Source organism: Diceros bicornis, chromosome 7, assembly GCF_020826845.1.
Source record: "Diceros bicornis minor isolate mBicDic1 chromosome 7, mDicBic1.mat.cur, whole genome shotgun sequence".
NCBI classification, from domain to species: domain Eukaryota; kingdom Metazoa; phylum Chordata; class Mammalia; order Perissodactyla; family Rhinocerotidae; genus Diceros; species Diceros bicornis.
In genome coordinates this window covers 71,164,647-71,185,471 of record NC_080746.1, presented here as the reverse complement: position 1 = coordinate 71,185,471, position 20,825 = coordinate 71,164,647, and the positions used below count along the sequence as shown (strand labels likewise).

The 20,825-nt window shown below is 42.4% G+C and overlaps 1 protein-coding gene across 6 annotated transcripts in view; it reads right to left on the bottom strand.

The window, feature by feature from the left end:
- Positions 1–20,825, bottom strand: part of TEAD1 (TEA domain transcription factor 1) — a 255,351-nt gene that overhangs the window by 13,797 nt on the left and 220,729 nt on the right. For all 6 annotated transcript variants that reach the window (XM_058546003.1, XM_058546006.1, XM_058546001.1 and 3 more), the window contains one exon: positions 4,352–4,492. In XM_058546003.1, the coding sequence (XP_058401986.1) occupies positions 4,352–4,492 (141 nt within the window). The remainder of the gene's footprint in view (positions 1–4,351; positions 4,493–20,825) is intronic.

Here is a 20,825-nt window from a genome sequence, read left to right as displayed (position 1 = left end):
GAGGGAAAGAGGATTTGAGCATTTTTACACTTTTGACTTCAAAATTCATGAAACAGATATTACCGCCTGCAAAAGCATTTTACTTTTCCAACACGAATCATCTGCTACATGCTATACTATTTAAGTAGTTTATTATTTAATTAAAAAAAATTCCTATCTCCAAACTTAACGTCATACTTAGAATCCATTATTTTTCTGGAAATTAAAAAAAAAAGTTGGAAAGATGATAGCTTTAAAAGAGTTCTATAGATCTTTTTCAGTAAAGGTCAGAAAAAAATATAACCACCTACTCAGTGATTCTCTCCTTGCAGATCTGGGAGAGCAGACCCAGCCAGTCACAATTCTTTAAGGAGCCCCCTCCAAATCCCTTTACTGTCATAAAGCCTCACAAGCCAACAACCAATGCAGCTAATTTCTCTACTTTAGAAAAAATGACTTCACATGGATCACGAGCCCATGACTGTTATTTATGTCTTGACTAAAGAAAGACAGAAAATACTGGAATATATGCAGTTTGAAGATCCCACTGAAGTCTTCAGAAATAAGAAACACACTCCTAGATAATCTTGGATCAAAGAGGAATTAACATGGAAATTACAAACTATCTAAAGAGTAATGAAAAGGAAAATACTTCACATCAAAACTTCTGGGACCCAATGAAGCTATACTTGAAGGAAACTTAAGCAAGCAGCTTCATATGCCTTCATCAGTAAAGAGGAAAAATTACAGAACTAAATACATAACTTAAAAAAATTAAAAAAAAAAAGAAACCCACAAAATAAACCAAAAACCACAAAGAAACCAAAGGAAACCAGAAATAGGACATTAATAAAGATAAAAGCTCAAATCAATGTAATAGAAACAAAAAATGTAGACAAAACAAATTTAAAAACTGGTTTTTTAAAAAGATAAACCCTTCAAAGCTTAATAAAGAGAAAAAAGGAGTCAAAACCACAATTATAGTAGAGTAGAATATTTATAAGAAGTTACTTTACAAAACTCTAAGGCAAAAAAAAAAGCAAAGAAAACCTAGAAGATAGGATGATTTCCAGCAAAATACAAATTGCTAATACTGAAGCAAAAGGAAGTAGGAAATTCCAACACGTGAACTACTGTGGAAGTGACTAGAAAGCTGTTTAGACGTCTGCCACTGAAAAACCTGTAAAGACTAAGTAGTTTCACAGCCAAGTTTTATGTAACCTTTAAAGAGCAGTTATGTTCGATGTTATGCAAACTATGCCAGACCACAGAAAAAGGCAGGCGTCCCCATTCTGTTTATGAAACTGATGTGCATTTAATATTGAACTTTGATAAAGAGATCATAAAAAAGAAAAGTATAGACTAATTCTACTTACAAGAAGCAAACATTTTACATAAAATAATAAACAAAATGCATCAATGTAGCCAAACTAGGACTTCCTTCAGGAATGCTGTGGTGGTTCATACACAGGACATGTATTAACTTGTAATGTCAACAAATTGGAGAAAAATCATATGGTAAGAGCTGCCCAAAAGGCATTTGGTAAAATATTGCAGTGATTACTAATAAACACCCTAAGTAAAATAGGAATAGAAAGAAAGCACTTAAATATAAAACAAAGGCCATTTATAAAAACCAACAATAGCTATAATCCTAAATGGCAAAATACCAAAACCATTCCTACTAACCTCAGTAACTACACAAGGATACTCATCAGCACTAGTTCTTTTATTTATTTTTACAACTGTGTTGGAGGTTTTAGCAAATGAAAAGAAGGTGAGAAAAAAAAAAGTGGCATAAACATTGGAAAAGAAGAGATAAAATAAAGCCTTCTCTTTTTGCTGCTGCTAAGATTATATACACAGAAAATCCACAAATTTAGGGGAAAAAAGCCACTAAAGATAAATAAGAAAATATGGCAAGATGGCCAGATAGAACATTGATACGCAAAAACTAAGAGCTTTTCTCTATTCTAGTAACTAAAATCTAGAAATGGGAAATTGCATTAACAAATTATATAATATTTAGAAACATATATATATAACAAGAAATATATGAAAACTACAAAATCTTATTAAAATAGATAAAATGAGTTGGAAATGCAAATAAGTTCTTGATTGACAAGATTTAATATCAATAATATATCCATTTATCCCAAACTAATATCTAAATCTAATGCAATTACAATATAGATTGCTCAAACAAGGTTCTTTTTTCTTTACATTTTTAAAATGATCTCATTATTCGGAAGAATAAATGCTGGTTACTAGCCTAGAAAATATATGAAAAAGAGGAATAGTGAGATTGACTTGCCTCAGCAGATATCAAAACAAACTATAAAGCCATTGTACTCAAATCAACATGGCATTGGGACAAGTTGAGATAGAGAGTGGAATAGAATAGAGAGACTCCAGAAACAGCTTCCAGTGTATGCAGTAATGTAAAGGGGACAGATCCACGCACAGCTGGAAAAGGATGAATTATTTAATAACTGGTTTTGACACAAATGCCTATCTATTTAGAAGGAAATATAAGCAGATTCCCATTTCACGCCAAATGCAGAAATACATTCTAAATGGATTACAGGCTAATTATAAAGCTCCACCTGCCACGCCTCAGACCACCTTCTCCATGAAAATTTCTGGGATTTCATCAGTCAGAAGCAATCCCTCTCTGCTCCCTGAACTTGCATAGAGCATTGGGTGTGTTATCTGAGGACGCGATGAAGAATAATTAGAAATCTGGGAAACTAACTAGTCTGGTTCATCTTTTCTCATACGTACCTGTCCAGGCAGGAAGTCCACGTACAGATAAGCCCTGACAACCTGGTTAGCAAGGCCTATCACTGACCTTCACGTTTCCAACTGCAGACAGATAACTCTGCTTGCTCCTTCTCAGAGGAGATGAGGGTCACTGGTTCTAGGTCTCCGGTCCTGTCTCATTAAACAGCCACCTTCTCACCTGCCCTCTCCTTGGGCTTCCCAGACATCGATGGCACCGAGCCAGTTCTCCTCCTCCCTCATCCATTTCTGTCCTCCGCTCCTCTGTTTGTGTCTCCCTTCCACTCACCCCAGGGCTGGCTGCTGCTCCCCAAATTTAATCCTTTCTCCTGTGCTCTTGCAGGAGTCTCTCTGTGCAGCTAGTTCTCCATTCCCATAGCTTTAATCATCCTTAATGCTGAGGATTCCCAATTGACACGTTCAGTCTTGACCTGTCTCCCAAGCTCTATCTTGCGTCTATAATCGTCCCGACTATTTCCTCTTGAGCACCTTATCTCCTTCCCTCTGCTGGCGGCAGCACTGTCCTTCCAGGCATAAGATGTGTGACTCTTCCTCCTCTTTCGTTTTTAATATCCAGTCTGTTTCTAAGTTCCATTCAAAATGTCTTACTGGATTTCCCACTGCCACCATTTTAGTAAAGCTCATGACCCCTAAGCTATGTCGACCATCTAGTTAACCCACTTCTATCCTCCTCTGCCAGCGTAACCCTCCTCAACACCATCCTCAGGAGGCCCGTCCTGTGCTCAGGAGGCGATGACGGCCTGCAGCAGCCCAAATCCTCATCATGCAGCCCAAAGTCTTACAGCCATACCCTGGGCCGTCTCCCCTAGTGCATGCTCTCTCACGCCTCAGCACAAAGTCTCTGTCAGTCAGGCTGGGCTCCCGGACCTGTGAGGTCCAGGGCCACTGTGAATAGAACCCCTGAACACAGATCGATTGGGTGATGGGTAGAAAACAATGGAAAATACAACTTTGGATGGAAGGTCAGCAGCAAACATTATTCACACAAAGCAACCCTCTCTGGTAAAACGAACATATATTTTTTGAAAGGGAGAGAGGCATGAAATATAAAAGCCATAAATAGGGATCTGATCCCAGGACGTACTGAAATATACTTAAAACAATTCAAATGAAGGGAGTGGAAATGGCAAAAGCAACAATACCAAACCCAAGGTGTCAGGGTTTCAGAAGGCAGGTACCAGCCAGCTGAATACCACCTGGGTTGTCATCTACGTGCCCGGAAGTGCCCGTGGAGCTGGGGGTGGGAGGGCATCGTCTGATGGCAGCAGGGCCTATCCATACCCAATTCCACACCAGGGCACCCCCGCGAGGCTGCAGGCGGCACTGAACACCGCTGGCAGGGCAGGGCAGGGCCGACCTCAGACAGCCAGGGAGGCCTGCCGAGGGACGTCCTCCTTGCCTTCTTTCAGCTGCTTTCAAATCATTTTGCCTTTTTAGAAGCAACAAGGAAAAGGAAGGGGGAGGGAAGGAGGAGACACCAAAAAGTAAAACTTGCTGCCCCAGCGAAGCTTGAAAGGAAGGGAACAGTCTGCCCTGGAAGGAAGGTTCCGGTACACAGAGACCAACTTACCTCTACTTTTTCTACTACTTGCTTCCCAAAGGAGCAAACTTTGGTGGAACAGGTGACTGTCATGTTTTCAGAGCTCTCATACTGACTGGTTACACCGTAAAAAGCCCCGGCATCATCTTGAATATTGCAGTTTAAATCGGCCTGTTGGAAATGAAACAGAGGTGGGGTTATTCTCTCATCACAGGAGTCACGGCAACAGGCATTGACCACCAGGGTGAGCCCTCCGCCATTCTGGCGGAGCGGAGGGCAGGGGGGGCTCGGGGAGACGGTGAGGTGACGCTCATCTAGACACAAGTTCTATGACCCTTTGGTCAATTTTTGCAGAGAGTGTTAATTTGGGTAGTCATCCCTTGAAATGACATGCTACATGTATCTATTTTGTTTTACTTTCTTGCATTTATACAGAATAATACTATACCCTTGTAATAAAAGATCCATGAGGTCTTGAAATATGTGCAGAAAGCAGTCTATGAACTGGATTCATATTCACTAACCTGTAGATACGTTTAAAAGAACAGGAGAATCTGTAGCTGACTGGCCATTTGTTATGTATGTAAAAACAGAAACTTCGCTACAAATTACAGCATCCAGAGGGGAAATGGTTCCTATTAAAGACTGGCTTACAAAGATGCTAAATAATTAATACAAATTCCCACTCATTTAACATATTTTTATGATCACCTACTATGTGAGGCTTGTGCTAGACACTATATAGGACTACAACCCAATATGGGAGACGTGTACATAAAACAGCTATCATTTAGATAAAAAATAACTACCATGTCAAAGGTATTCGAAGTTCAGACAATGGACAGCAATACTTTCAACCAGCGGTATTACGTAAGGGATGGTGAAGATTTGAACACGCAGAGAAGGGCTGAGGGACCACTAGCTACAGTGCAAGGACTAAGGAGACCAGGAGAAACGAGTTGGAAATGCAGCTAGGGCTCAGGTCCTGGAGCACTAACTATAAGGGGTGTGGATTGTATCCTGTACGAAATGGGGACCCCTTGAAAGTTTTGGCACAAGGAAGCGATGTGGTTAGAGGTGTGCTTCCGGGACACACGTCTCAGCATGATATAATGCCCACTGGAGAAGGAGGTTGGCAGGCTGCTGCAGCGGCCAGATCACCGCTTATGGCTCCCTGCCCTCAAATATCTCCTGACTCCCTACTGCACACCAGGCACTGGGTCTGGAGCTGGGGATCAAAGGTGAGCGAGAGCTGAGCCAGTCCCTGCTGTCAAGGGGCTCACAGACTTAGGAGGGGGGACATCCCGACAGAGATAAGCATTCCTGAGAAGGCACAGGGGGATGTGAGAACAAACAGTGGGGAGGGGACCCTTGGGGTCAGGGAAGCTTCCGAGGATGATGCAGCTCAGATCCAAAGAAAGAAGAGTGGCTTATGCAGGTGGAGCATGCCGTGAGAGAGAGTGTGCAAAGGGCGCACAGGCAGAAACAAGGACCAGAAAAAGGCTGGAACAGAGAGAGCAGGGGAGGGAGGGTGGAAGGAGAGGCTGGGGAGGCGGGAGGGTTTGCATCTTATATCCTAAAACCAAGGGAGACAGGAGTTGTAAGTACTTAGGATGGGGACAGTGACTGGTCATGATCAGATCTGCACTCCAAAAAGGCACCCTGACCACAGCATGCAGACAACTCTGGACGAGAGTTAAGACGGAGCATAGGGATGTGTCAGGAGGCCATCAAAGCAGTCCAAACGAGAGACGATGTTTGGACCACCGTGGTGGCTGCTGAGACAGCAACAAGTGGATTTGATACGCAAATGAAACTCAGTTTTGTGAGGTTTGGTGCATTTTGACTAGCTAATTTTAATACCTTGACAGGCACTAACCACCATGAAGACCTGAGTCATCCTATATATTTTTTTAATAAGGATCTGCGTTTGAATTTTCATCTTGAATTGAGTACCAGGAAAATGTCCGTTTCCTTAGGCAAAACTTCAGGTTTTTTGGCTTCAAATAAAAAGAACCATAAACTTTACATTCCCCTTTTTTCCTTACGTGCCAAGAAATTCAAAGGTAAATTCAGCGCTCAACTACAGTAATCAACTGATCCCGGCCCTCCTAATAGCTGCTAACAACCAGGGTACAGCTCCCTTTACTGGGCTCCAATCTGCTTTTACTTGTACTTATCCAGCTTTACATTATTCATAAATTTAGTAACGCTCCCTCACCTTTTGCTTTTCGGAATTATGTGGGGCATAAATCGTAAATAAATAAAAACACCCAGGTGTGCATTTTTCTTACATTCAAAGGTTTGACATTGGGCTCCGTGAAAGAGCAGCTCAGTGGGAAACAATGGATGTCTTGGCCTGACTGTATCTGATTCTGGGCTCCCCAAGGCTGGAGAGGCCCCCAGGTCTACCTGAGCTCCAGCCTCCAGGGGAGAAAGTACCAACCTCCTGGGACCCAGGAGCGCTGACACTGGTTCACCATTCAGCTTTCCAGGGCAGCGGCCACCTGGCGTGCACTGGACGTGGGCCCGCTAGAACCGCCGCTGCCTCGCTCTGCACCAGCTGAGAACAAGGCGCGTTTGGCAGTGGCGGAGTTTATGCTCTATTATGACGTAGTTTGTGCCAACAAATTTTAGCTTTTCTAAAAACAGTAAAAACATGCAGGTGGTAAATAAAGGAAAAAAAAAATCAAACTGGAAAAAGAGTGTACGTTTTATTTCTACCCCTGAACTTGCCAACCTCCCCAGAGGTGACCAATGTTATCCGTTTCTCAAATGTCTTTCTAGAGAGATTTAGCATTTAGATATTTAAGCATACACACTCCCTCTTTTTCGCACAACCAGTAAGCACTCTTCTAAACCTTGCTTAAGGGCCGGCCCCGTGGCTTAGCGGTTAAGTGTGTACGCTCTGCTACCAGCGGCCTGGGTTTGGATCCCAGGCGCGCACCAACGCACGGCTTCTCTGGCCATGCTGAGGCCGCGTCCCACACACAGCAACCAGAAGGATGTGCAACTATGACATACAACTATCTACTGGGGCTTTGGGGAAAAAAAGCAGGAGGATTGGCAATAGATGTTAGCTCAGAGCTGGTCTTCCTCAGCAAAAAGAGGAGGATTAGCACGGATGTGAGCTCAGGGCTAATCTTCCTCACACACAAAAAAAAACCTTGCTTAAAAAAATATTTATATATAGATAACTACATCTTAGAACTCATATAGTACTGATATAGAATATCAGTTTTAAAAAGAACAGCCATTTAAAAAACTGAACAGCCACTCTTTTTATGGCTGCATACTACTCCGTTACACAGATGTACCAGAATGTAACATGTGCCCTGCTGAGGAGGATTTAGGATGCTTCCCAACAACGGTGCAATGAGCGTATGTGGAGCAGGAAAGGTGCATTAGAAATTACTCCTACTTTCCTTTCTTTCAACTTGAAAAAATTCCCAGCTTTGAAAAAGAGTATTAATGGGCTATAACTACATTGTTAGCTAATATTGTAATTCAAACAAACGCATTATTTTGATGTAATCAAGTTGTTTTCATAGACTGGTGAACTATCAAAGCAGGTCGTGTCTCTGGTGTTAGGAGTGGAGTGGAAAGGAGACAGGGAAACAAGCGACGGCTCGGGGAGCCAACAGGACAGCTGACGGAGTTGGCGTATGTTTTTAAAAACGATCAACTTCTATTGACTTTGGTGATTTAACCAGGAGAGAAGTTTCCTAAGAAATGTACCTCAACTCCTCCCTAGGCACAATATTTTCTTTTCTTTCATTTTTTAATGCTCCATTTTTCGCTTCATTCCCTTTAGATGTGTTATTTTTGACAAGCAAAAGATATACAATATAAACAAACCTGGACACACAAAACCTAAAGCAAGTCTAGAAATAAATATACACGGTAATCTGTCAACATACGCAACTCAAAAATGCTAACCAAGTTTAGAATAGTATTCACCATAATTTGATGTCAGCAAAATTGCTGGACATTTTCACAGCTTTCGTGTTTCCAGCTCTACAAGTTTCCAGGCTTAAGTAATGTGTGTGAAAGTGGCTGTCGCGCTGCAGCCGCATACCTGGTCGATTCGATGAGAGTGGATCCTTTTTAAGACCCTTTGCCTTTATTTGACAAAATTATTTTCAGTAATAACCAGCATTCTGTTTCACTGTTTTAAATTTTAAATACAAAACTCCAATAGTAGTAACAGAGAATGACAGAATTGAAGTAACTCAAGTCCTGTTCCTTTGTCGTCATAACGACTGTGCCGTCATTGCTCATTCCCGAATCTACGGTTCAACCACGGAAAGAAGCTGTACCCTGGGGACCGCAGCTCAGATAATTCCAAACTGTTAAGAACTTCCTCTAGAAATGAATACAAAGCTGAGTCCACATGTGCTATTAAAGGATAAGCAATATAATGGACAAGTAATATAAGTGTGCTAATTTGAAGCATATATATGTATATACGAAATAAAAACTCAACACTAACTTCACCCAATTGTTTAGGACTTAGGCCAACAAAGGATTTTGTGTGTTTGAGGAGTATTTCACTGATGGTATTGTTTACAACTATGGACACATGGTGATAATAAGAACAAAAATGATTTATAGACAGATTTGCCATCTCAACTTCTCTACAGACAACGACCCTCCTTATTGCCTGTACCTGGGGTGGACCATCCCCACCATCTCACCTGTGGTTCACCACTGCCCCTTAGAATATTTAATTGGGACTGGATGACCTGTAGTTGTAATTACAGGAAGTATCAAAAATGAAGCTATTAAAGAAGACATATTATAAAAACCTGCCCTCAGAAACCATCTCAACAAATTATGAGTTTTAAAGTTGTCAAACCTAACTTTTTTACAAAAAATTAAGTACACACAGAGAAGTACACAAATCACAAGTTTACAGCTTAATTTTCATAAAGTGAACACACCCATGTAGCCAGTATCCAGATGAAGAAACAGAACAGAAGCCCTCCCACCCACGTTCCCTTCCCGTACAATCATCCCTGCACCTCACAAGGGTAACCTTGATCCTAAAACACCACACATCAGTTTTGTCTGGTTTTTTGAACTTCAAATAAGTGGAATCACAATGCGTTGACTCCTCTGGGTCTAGTTTCATTTGCTCAGCATTATAGCGTGATATTCAACTATGTTGTTGTGCTTACTTCATTCACCCTTGTTACTGTCAAGTATTCCACTGAATGAAAACCACCATGATCTATCCATTCTACTACAGAGGGAAATTTGTGATGTTTCCAAATTGGACCTGTTATGAACAATGCTAATCTGAACATTCTCAGATATGCTTTTGATGAACACATGTATACATTTCTGTTGGGTATTCCTAGGAGTGGAATTGCTGGGTCATTAGGATTAGGTTTATGTGCATTTTAGCTTTCATTTAGATAAGAGAGGCAGAGGGTTTTTGAATTATTTCCCTTTTTTTAACAGTTTGAGAAAACTTTATATTTAATTATTAGTGTAAATTTAATAGGTTAGATTTTAAAAGGCCTCCCAACTAAGAGTAAATAATCAATTTGCTATTACAACTGCTTTGCAATTACTCTTGAACATGGAAAATAATCACGTAGCCATCCAACCATATCACAGCCGCTCTTGGGGAATTTTCTAGGAGGAGGTATTGATGTGAAAGATAATTATCTGTCAGCTGATGATATTATGATTATCCCAGGAAGAAATGTGGTCGCTGAACTCCCATGGAGCAGAGGTAATACGAAAGGAAGAATGCTAGCTTTAAATCAACGACAAAGGAGGCAAACTCTGTAAAGAGTCTGGGATGCGCGTTGAGTTCATTACCCACCCTACCGACTCATTTTTCCCAACTGAAAACTGTGGCCAAACCTATTTCATATAGTTCTGAAGGCAAGAAAATGAGAAAAAATGTGCCAGTATCAGAGATACAAACTATTTCTGCCTAATCAGCTTTTATCTGACAACAGGATATTTTCTAAAAGCAAATAAATATAAAAATCCAAGAAACAGGGGCCGGCCCGGTGGCGCAAGCGGTTAAGTGCGCGCGCTCCGCTGCGGCGGCCCGGGGTTCGCTGGTTCGGATCCCGGGCGCGCACCGAAGTACTGCTTGGTAAGCCATGCTGTGGCGGCGTCCCATATAAAGTGGAGGAAGATAGGCACCGATGTTAGCCCAGGGCCGTCTTCCTCAGCAAAAAAAGAGGAGGATTGGCGGATGTTAGCTCAGGGCTGATCTCCTCACAAAAAAAAAAAAAAAAAAAAAAAAAAAAAATCCAAGAAACAGCTAAAAACCAGCAAACGTATCTTCCTAGCAAATTCCAAATTCAAACCATATCCCAGCCTTTGGGTACAAGCCAGCCTAAAACAGTTGGTCATGGGCCAGGTTCTGAAGTGTTAAAAAAACAAAACACTTGCAAACGTGTCTGGGGAGGGCACGTCCAGGCAACGGGCCCTTCTAAGGAATCTTTGCCCACTCTGCCCTAGAACTGAGACCCTACACATGAACTGGGGTCAGAGGCCAACTCTTTTCTCCTGCCACCCAATGCAGGAATCCTCTCTACAGTGCCCTGATCTGTGCTGCTGTCTGGCTATATTCCTTCAGATACAGGAAAATCATTACTTTAATAAAATACTTACTATGTGCTGGACAGACCTAATTGTTAGATAGTTCTTTTTCCTGTTGTATTAGTTTTCTATTGCTGCTTTAACAAACTACCACAAATTTAGCTGCTTAAAACATCAATTTACGATCTTATACTTCTGTAGGTCAGACATCTGACACGGGTCTCACCAGGCTAAGATCAAGGTATTGGCAGAGCTGTGTTCCTTTCTGGAGGCTCTGAGGAGGCATCTGTTTCCTTGCCTCTTTCAGCTTCTAGCCGCCACCCACATTCCCGGTCTCTTAGCCCCTTCCCCCATTTTCAAAGCCAGCAATATCAGGCTGAGTCCTTCTCACAGCGCCAGCTGCCGTCTCTCTAGATCTCTTCTTCTGCCTCCCTCTTCCACTTTTAAGGAACCTTGTGAGGACACTGGGTCCACTCAGATAATCCAAGCTATTCTCCCTATCTGCTGATTAGCAACCGTAATTCCTCTCTTCTGTGTAATGTAACACGTTCACAAACACCGGGGGTAAGGACTTGGACGTGATTCTGCCTACCACCCCCATTAAGCTCCAACTGGCGTCCCTGTAACTTCCACCTACAGCTCTGCCTTCTGCAATCACGCAGACCTAAGAACATTTCTCTAAGACAGTTCTGCAGTTCTCTTTCATTTCCCCCTCAACCTCACCTTTCCTCTCTCCCTTCTCACTCACGAGGTTCTTCAGGTCCAATCTGCTTCCTGGATTCAAGGTTGACATTTATTTTATTAAACTCCACCCTGATTTCAGACCTCCTTCCGTCTAGTCCGGATATTTGTGAATCTGACTCTTCATCTGCCGTCGTCTCGTCCCAGACATCTGACCGACAGCAGGGACAGCAGTCACTTCCTTGAGTCTCACTTCTCTCATCTCTAACCACAGAGAAGACCAGCTTCCAAAGGTCACCACAGTGACAGGAAGAAACAAGGCATATGAAACTCATCTTGTAAACTGTAACGTGCTATGCAAATGCACGTTTGCCGCCAATAATACTGATAACCACTCCTCGTCACTTGTTGATTTATACAGACCAGGACAGAGATGAAGACAGCCTCACGTCACCCTACAGAGACGTGACCCACTATGGAGGGTGGTTCACAATCAATAAACAAGATAAAAACTGTCCTCAGAGAGCCGGTCTGAGCCCCAAGCCATACTGATCCAGTGAGCGGCACAGGTGCAACCATGGCTTTTTCCAAATAGGAAAAGCAGTACTTTTTCTGATTTGTGAGTTTATGACAAGTCTTAAGTTTTGGGTATAACTGCTCAAATAGGTAAAAATTATCATCTTTCCCACAAAGATACAAATAGAGATGTTGCAGAATTCTTTCTGGAAATAAACAAGAAAATTAATAAACATGTGTTGAACGAATGAAAGACTTTAGGGTCTATTTGTGGGCAAGTCCTGGAAGACAATATAAGGTCAAAATAGAAGCAGGTTACAATGCCACACAGGGAGAGCCGACTGCATCAAACAGCAAAGAAACAAAAAAATGAGACCGAGTTTTCCCAAATTCTTCCCTAAATCATCTTCTCTTACACTCATTACCTTACTCCTGCAGCTGAAATACTGAAGTCACCAGACAAGACTTTGGATTGGTTTCTCTTCTATTACCTCTCATTCGTTTATTCATGGATGTATTCCATTGGTTAATGTTTTTGAAATTTTAAAAGAACATTAAAAATGCAATATTCTTCAAGGAATGTTCCTTTTCATTTCATGGGTGAGGAAAAAAGAGGCCTAGCCCAGTTAGGATCCAGAGCCTTCCAAGGGGAGGGCTGGGCCAGGGGCTCATCTCTGCAAAACCTCAGGCCTCCGGAAACCTGGCTCCAGGCGGCTGAAGGAGCGCCACGGTTGCCAAGAGAAGAAAGGCATTGTGCAGCTCATGCAGAAGTGGCATTTGGCTGATGACAACTACTTTGTCACTGGCTTCAAGAGGGAAAAGCCTGCTGGAACAAAGAGGAAGCAGATAACTCCCAAATGCAGGGGAGAGGGCAGGGGCACCGGGACAGGAAAGGAGCAGGCTGTGGACACTCCCTCCCACTCATCTCTCCCTTCCACCCTGAGGGCTTAGAATTACTTGGTTGCAAAAATGAAAACATCAAGGTGATTGTCCCTGACAAGAGACAGGATAGTAGGCACCGATGGATACAAGGAGACGCTGGCATTTTCAAACCACCACTTTGAATCTCTCCTCTTCATTCTCTCTGAGCAATGATCAAAGGACCAAGATTTCAAATTGTGAAGCAATTTTTTCCAATGGCAGCATCTGGCTCCTTGGCAGGCGGCACTGGAAGCTGGGCCCTGTTGTGGGCAGCCGTCCAGGCCTGCCACATGGTGAGGCTCAGCCAGGCAGGGTACCACGCGGCCTCGCAGCTGCTCCCACAGGCGCCGAAGGACAATCGCTCTGCACTGGGCCGTGAGCCGTGAGGCAGAAGCACCCCATGAGGCAGCGCTGGCAGGGGGGTCTTGAGGAAGCTGGCTGCTCCTAAACTCTCCCACCTGACTCATTTGCATGCATCTGCCTCCTGGCCGAGACCCCTGAAGCCAGCCCCTCTGGCATCCAGAGACTTGGGGTGGGGGAAGTTGGGACAGCTCCCCAGCAAGGCAACCTGCACGTGGGGAGCTGCTCACAGGGAAGGGAGCCACTGACTGTTCACTTTGGCCAGCCATTGTGCCCTGTCCAACACAAGGGGACAGCAGCTGCAGTCTGCTGCCACAGCTGTTTCAAATAAGAATAATAGGAGTAAACTCAGACCCTGCTCTTCAAGTTTCTTCCCACTAATTATGGCATATATTTACATCTACAAAATAGAAGATTTTAAAACACACCACCAAGAGCCTCTTTATTGTGCAGATTGGCACCCCTATTTGAATTTCATAAACATTTAGTACTTCAAAGAATCTGAAAACCTTGCTCTAATTACAATGCTTGAAAAGCCTGGCTGTTTGCATTGCAGATTCCTACAAATACCAGCATTCACCAAAAAAAATTCAATTAATATCACCCACACGACATCAGGTAACTGCCACTGGTGACTTCACACAGTAGCTGGGATGAAAGAGCCAAGGTCTCAGGCCCAAGTGCAAAGCAGCTACACAGGCCGGTTCTTCCCAGCGGGGGCAGTTAACGAGTGCTGGGCGCCCGGCTGTGTTGGCCCCGCACATCCCCCATTTATCAGGTGTGTGAACACGGAGGCCCAGACCACCCTTTCCAAACCAGGAAACAGGACCCTTTTTGGTCTGGAGTTTTTGTTTACGAAGTCTTACATAAACAACAACAAATCAATCAATCAACTAACAAGTGTAGAGTTGCCAAATAAAATACAGAACACCCAGTTAAATTTGATTTTTAGATAAACAACATACTTTTTTAGTATCTATATGTCCCAAAGATTGCATGGGACATACCTACTCTAAAAAGATATACCTTGTTTATCTGAAATACAAATTTAACTAGGTGGCCTATATTTTTATTTGCTAAATCTGGCAATTCTACTAACAAGTTACCTTTACTGAAAAGATAACAAAAATTGAGACTTACCCTCAAATTCCCATTGCTGTAAAAAGACATCTTACGCTCAAGATATTTTAAATGAGAAAAAGAACAAATTGCCAAGTAATACATGGAGCATAATTCTTTTTTTTTTTTAGTGAAAACAAATGGTGTCTGTACCATGTCTGTAGATGCATATAAAAAGTCCGGAAGGGACATGGCTGAGGGGGATCTCACTTGTCCTTCTATCATCTTTTGAACTGCTTGAACTATTTAGAATAAGCTTACACTGCTTTCGTAATGTAAAAAGTAAATGAAAATGGTGGCGGGTGGGTAGGATGTACCTTGGATCTCCACCTGCACAGGGAGAGGGCATTTCACACATCACCAAGGGTCTAGATCCAATTTTAGATAACTGACATAGATCCCTGAGGGGTTTACGACTATGTCCAGATAATCCACTGATTCCTTGCAAAACTGGGTCTGGAAATAAGCAGCCACTCTGATTGTGCCTCTTCAATTCCTTCCTTCTCAGGCTTTTCTTGAGGTGACGATCACAGACAGAAGCTATCGTGGCTCCCTCAACAGGGCAAGCGATGGGACACGCAGGTACACCGTGTGTCTGCTTTCCCCTGGACCTCTGGTTAGCAGCAGCTCTTGGTGGGACAGAGGCTTAGCATCTCAGCCTGTAACCATGGCAGGGAGCAGAGTTCAACAGCCCCACACAGGAAAGGATGGACCCCTGACCTTGGCTTTGTTAGCAACCACTGAGCCAAATGATCCAGGACAGAAAGCATTGGAGGAACAGCTGTCAGATGGATTCTCTCCTGAGGTCCACGGAGCTCCTAATTTAGATTCTGCCTAGATGTCCTGAAGAGTTCAAGGTAAAAAAAAAAAAAGTATCCGTGATCTGACTGAGGTTAAGGAATGGGGGGAAAAGCAGAGTGAGCTTCTGCTCCCATTTTCCAGGCTGTTCTGCCTTATGTTCTCAGGGAACTCAGAAAGGGTCTTTTAAATAAAGTGACTGCCACAGGGAATCAATGTTTCCACCCTCAACTCTCACCATTCTCCAGGTTCTGTAAGGCTCAGTGGCCAAGGGGACCCTCTGCCTCCTCCCAGTAGGACTCCCTGTCTCTGCACGCGTCCACTTCCCCTGAAAACTCTTTCCCACTCCCCTTCCACTGACCAAATTATTTCAAGATTCAGCTCAAATGCTATGTCTTTGTGAGGCCTTCTGGAATGTTCTCAGGCAAAAAGAATTCCTTTAACCTCCGTGCTTGCACATTTCCACTACAGCTCCTATCCCCTGCGCTGCCATTTATCTGCCTGTGTGTCTGCCATCCCACACCAGACCCTAAAGTTTGCCTCTTACTCATGTCTGTTTCCCCAGCTCTCTAAAGCAAAGTAGAGTTCAGTGAATGTTTGTTGAATGACTCACTAGTGATGTGGATATTTACTACCAATGCAAATGATTAAACTATCTTTGTAAGAATCTAACAACTCCAAAGACAGCTTGGAAAAGTTTTTGTATGTATCTGTGGAGGTCTCCTCCCCCTCTTCAGTAAATACCTTGGGAACGATTACTCAACAAACTATCAGATGCCGACTATATCTGCCTACAATATCAGAGCTGGCTAAGCAGCAGTTATATTATAGCACCTGATGGACAGCAGTTTCTCTAGGTGTACTGAGTGAAATAAAATAACTTTTCAGCCAATGAGTTAAGAAAAACATACAGCTGTTGAAAATCTGCCATACACATTGCACTGCTGGATAAACAAAAGCTACAGACAGGATATTCCTGCTCCCTGGGGGAGGCCTACAAAGGTTAAGACACTGGGCTCAGAAAACAGGAAGGAAGCAGTAACAGACAGCAGTCAATGCAGCAAGTGCTCAAGAGCTCCAGATAATTTTCTTAAGCAATCAAACCAAAATGAGTGGATGTGCAGGTTTACTGACTTCCCTATTCCCTATTACACGAAATAGCAGAACCTGTCTATCAAGAGATGACTTTTCACAAAACAGACCCTCAGTGAAAATAATCATATAATCATAATCTACCTCAAGAGAATTTATTATGGATTAGCCCTGTAAATACCTCTGAATATGGTGGTATTTCTGCTCATCTTCCTTCCACTTACGTCATTCTGTCACTTAATATTGTTCATGTAATTTCAGAACTGAACACCATTTTGAGATGAGACAGAAGTCAAGAGAAATGGAAAACTTGTTGAACTGAAAGGCCTTTTCCTTATCGATTAGCAGTTTAAAACATGTGGGGAGCAACTTATTCCATTTTGCTAACTTCCTTTTCCATGAATAGCAACAGGGACATTTGGTTCCAAATGAGAGACTCGAGTCTACAATTCCAACCTGAATCATGCAGAATCCAATTAGCTACTCTGGAGGCCTCCACTCGGCTGAGTTACATGTGCACCCGATTTTTTCTCCGTAAATAAAGCCCCGTTGTTTTACTTATAGTGCCTATCATTTTGTCCAACAAATGTGATTTCATTCCACCATGACACAAGCATCTTCCAGAGGCTGCCCTCTTTCCAGATAACTTGCTTTCCCTTTCTCTGTTTCATAAAATCTTCTCACGTCTGCTCTGGTTAGTAAAACTAGCCTTTCTTTTTTCTTCCCCTAGAAAAATAGGTTAAGAAAGTAAGTTGAATGACTATGAATATATTGTTAAGTGTTTACACTGAATGATCATAATTCCAAAAATTTTAAGGAAGCAAAACATTATAAATAAGCATAAATAACATCATATATCCTAGTTTCTAAGATACCACTAATTTAATAATGATTTGAGAGGAAAAAACCATTATATTAAATGCATATAAAAAATTTGTTTTTTAACAACAGGATACATATCCATACAATTTCATTTTCACATTACTTTCTTCTTTATTATTCCAATCAAAGTTTGAGGTGAAGCCTTCATCACATTAATGATTCTTCTGAATAATTTTTGGCTGTTAGGTTTATAAGTAACATGTTAATAACATGTGGCTTTCTTTGAATTGGTGTCCCCAAGTTTGACACTCTTGAGCACTATTTGGACAGAGAGTAGAATTTTGAGGCCCCTCCAAAAATATTAGTTTCACTGCATTTCTTATTTGGATAGATCCATAATCTTGTTTATTTCCTTATGTGGCTGGAAATGACCTTCTTTTGAAAGTCATCTGCAAGCTGTACTTGAGTTTCTGTCTTTCAGGATGCATGACTGGAGCACACCCACCTCTTCTAACTTTGGGAATTCTACGATCAATTCCAAGACAGTTAGCATTTTATCCTATGTTAGCTGCACTGTCTGCCATATCTCTGGCGACCCATCTGCATGAATCTCAATGCTGACGTGAAGCACGGCTCTGTCCACTTGTGGGCCTCTGCCTCTCTCAGGGCCTACACAGCACCTGATCCTTGTTTTATAAGGAAAAATCGAAGTATGGCTATCTGCCAGTGCAAAATGTTGGTCTCATTGATCACAAATACGGTTCCACGCTCCTCCTCAATCATAACAACAATTTCAATGTGGCATCAAACTGTAATTTTTCTGAGATGTTTTAATTAGGGATTCAAACTTAAGCTAAAATTTGCACTAGCAGTGTATGGTACAACTAGTGCAAATAACTCAACTAAGGTGACAAGGAGACGGTGGGACGCTTTCGATACTGGTTAGGGTCACAAAGGGCAGGCAGCAATAACCACATCATGACTCACTCCTCTGTGGAGGGGCGGACAAGGTGCTTATGATGTCAACTGTAAGAAGCTTCCAGAACTGTTGACAGGGGAACAAGTACATGTCTTAGAATTGAGGGAATATGGTATGTTTAACCTTATCATCATTAGTCGTTTCTATAGAGAATGAGGAATGATTAAAGACTTGGAGTATAAAGAAAAAAATAGCTGCAGATGTATAGGAATTCAAAAATCAAAGTGACAACAGAAAGTTGTTTTGTTTTGTTTTCGATTATGCCAGCAAGGCTGACGGAGATGGCTGGTATACTTATTCATTGCTGGACTACTTTAGAAAGCAACTTGTTTATTTAGGCACATACAACTATACACACACACAAAAACCATATTTATCAATATCTAATAAAATAAGAATGGCTAAATTATGATATAGCCAGTAAATAGGATATTACATAGCCAATAAAAACGGTAACTGGGGATATAATGACATATGGCTACATGGAAGGCTGTTTGATAAGGAAGAAAAGCTGGATACCAGATTTAACACATTCCTTGATTTAAACTACATAAACATGTATTACGTTAGTTATATTTGTGGTGCATTTAAGAATGCATCGAAAATCATATATTTCCAAGACTGTCTAGAACATTATGATGCTGCCTTTGTAATCACAGTGTAAAAACTACGCTGCTGTGCCCCCCAAAGGCAGCTAACAGGGTTGTACTGATCTCTCTAGTAAGACTCGGGATCCAATCTGAACTTCCTGGTAACAGGAGTCTATTCCCCTCAGCGCCCACGTGAAGGCACACCAGAGCATCCCACAATAACAGGACTTCAGAAACAAACTGCTGCTTCACTTCAGTTACCACCACTGGCTTCTGTGCAAGTGAAATCACGTTAGGAGAGTCGCTAGTGACAGAGCTGCGCTCCCTGAGGAGGCCACACACAGTTAGTGGAAAGGGCATGGATTCTGGAGTCCAGAAGATCTGGCATCTATTAGCTGTGTGACTTTGCAGAAGTCATTTGCCTCTCCATGACTCAGTTTCTTTACGTGTAAAATGGGAATAATCACATGTACCTCATGGGGACTAATTAATGTCAAGTATGTGCTTATGCCTGGCCCAGCTTCTGGCTCAAAGAAGAAACTCACTAATGGTCATGTTCACACTCTGTTGAGAAAGAAGCCCCTGCCCTCCTTTTCCTTCGAAATCATGTTTTCTCTCTTTGTAATTAAATATGGCGTACAATTAAAATTCGCAGGAGTGTATAACAAGTACGCAAGAAGGAACAGAAAGGAAATAAACAGGAGACTGTCCAGACAAGGAAAAGGTAAAGAATAAAAATAGAAACAGCAAAACGCAGAGAAAGTCGCTGTAACACTAAGTAAAAAGATCCTATTACTCTCCTGGCTCAAATATTGTTAAAATCACTGACTGCTCCCTACTGCTGACACAACTGAACCCTGACTCCTTGTCTTGCCTAATTCTCCTGCCCACCTCCGTTTCCCATACAAGTGAAGCCCCATCTGCAAAGCACCTCAACGTGCCCGAGCTCGCCTGAATGCACCTCACATGGACCTGTGCTGGTGCCTTCACTCAACAGCCCCTCACCCACGACATTCGCTGCCATCCCTCCCTGCTCTAACACTTGCAGACACAATAGCTGAAAAAAGAGGGGACTGACCCCCAACAACTCACTGGTGGGAATGCAAAATGGTATAAACCACTTTAGAAAACAGTTTGGCAGTTCCTTAAGTTAAATACAGAGTTACCAAATGACTCAGCAATTCCACTCTCATGGAAAAATGCCAAGAAAAATGAAACCATATGTCCACACAAAGACCTGGGCACAAAGACTTCACAGCAGCATGATTCATAAAAGCCTAAAGTGGACACAATCCACAAGTCTACCAACTAGTGAATGGAGAAGCAAAACGTGGTCTATCTATACCATGGACGAGTTCAGCAACAGAAAGGAGCTAATTACTGACAGGCTACAATATAGATGCACCTCAAAAACGTAAGTATAAGTGAAAGCCAGAGGCACAGACTGAATGACTCCTTTACATGAAATGTCCAGAGAAGGCAAATCTGTATAGATAGAAAGTAGATTAGTAGTTGTCTGGGTCTGGGAAGAGGGACAGACTGCAAATAGGCACAGGGGATCTTTTTGGAATGACAGAAATATTCTAAAATTTGATTGTACTGATGGTTACACAACTCTAAATTTTTCTAAAAATCATTGAGTTTTATGGGTGCTTTTTATGGTGTGCAAAATATACCTCAATAAGGCCCTTTAAAGAAAAAAAAATCTCACCAGATACACAGCCATTCACGGGGCACTTGGGTGTCCCCCACCATTAAGGTTTGCGAGATTCTATGGGTCACAGGGTAGAGGGGCACCCACACTGGCATCTTTGGCTCTGCCATGCATTTATGTTCTGGAGCCTGAGTCCTGGGGTGCCAGTCAGGGTCTTCCAGCCTGAAACTGCTCCTTGGCTCACTGCCATCGCATTCACGTCAAAGTGTCAACTGGCAAAGAGCTGAGGTGCCCGCAGCCTGGGGTATGTGCAGGTACTTCAGGTGGCCTCAGTATTTCCTCCACGGCAAACTCCCGACCCGGTCTAGCCCAACTGGGCCCAGTTTGGATGTGGCTGACATT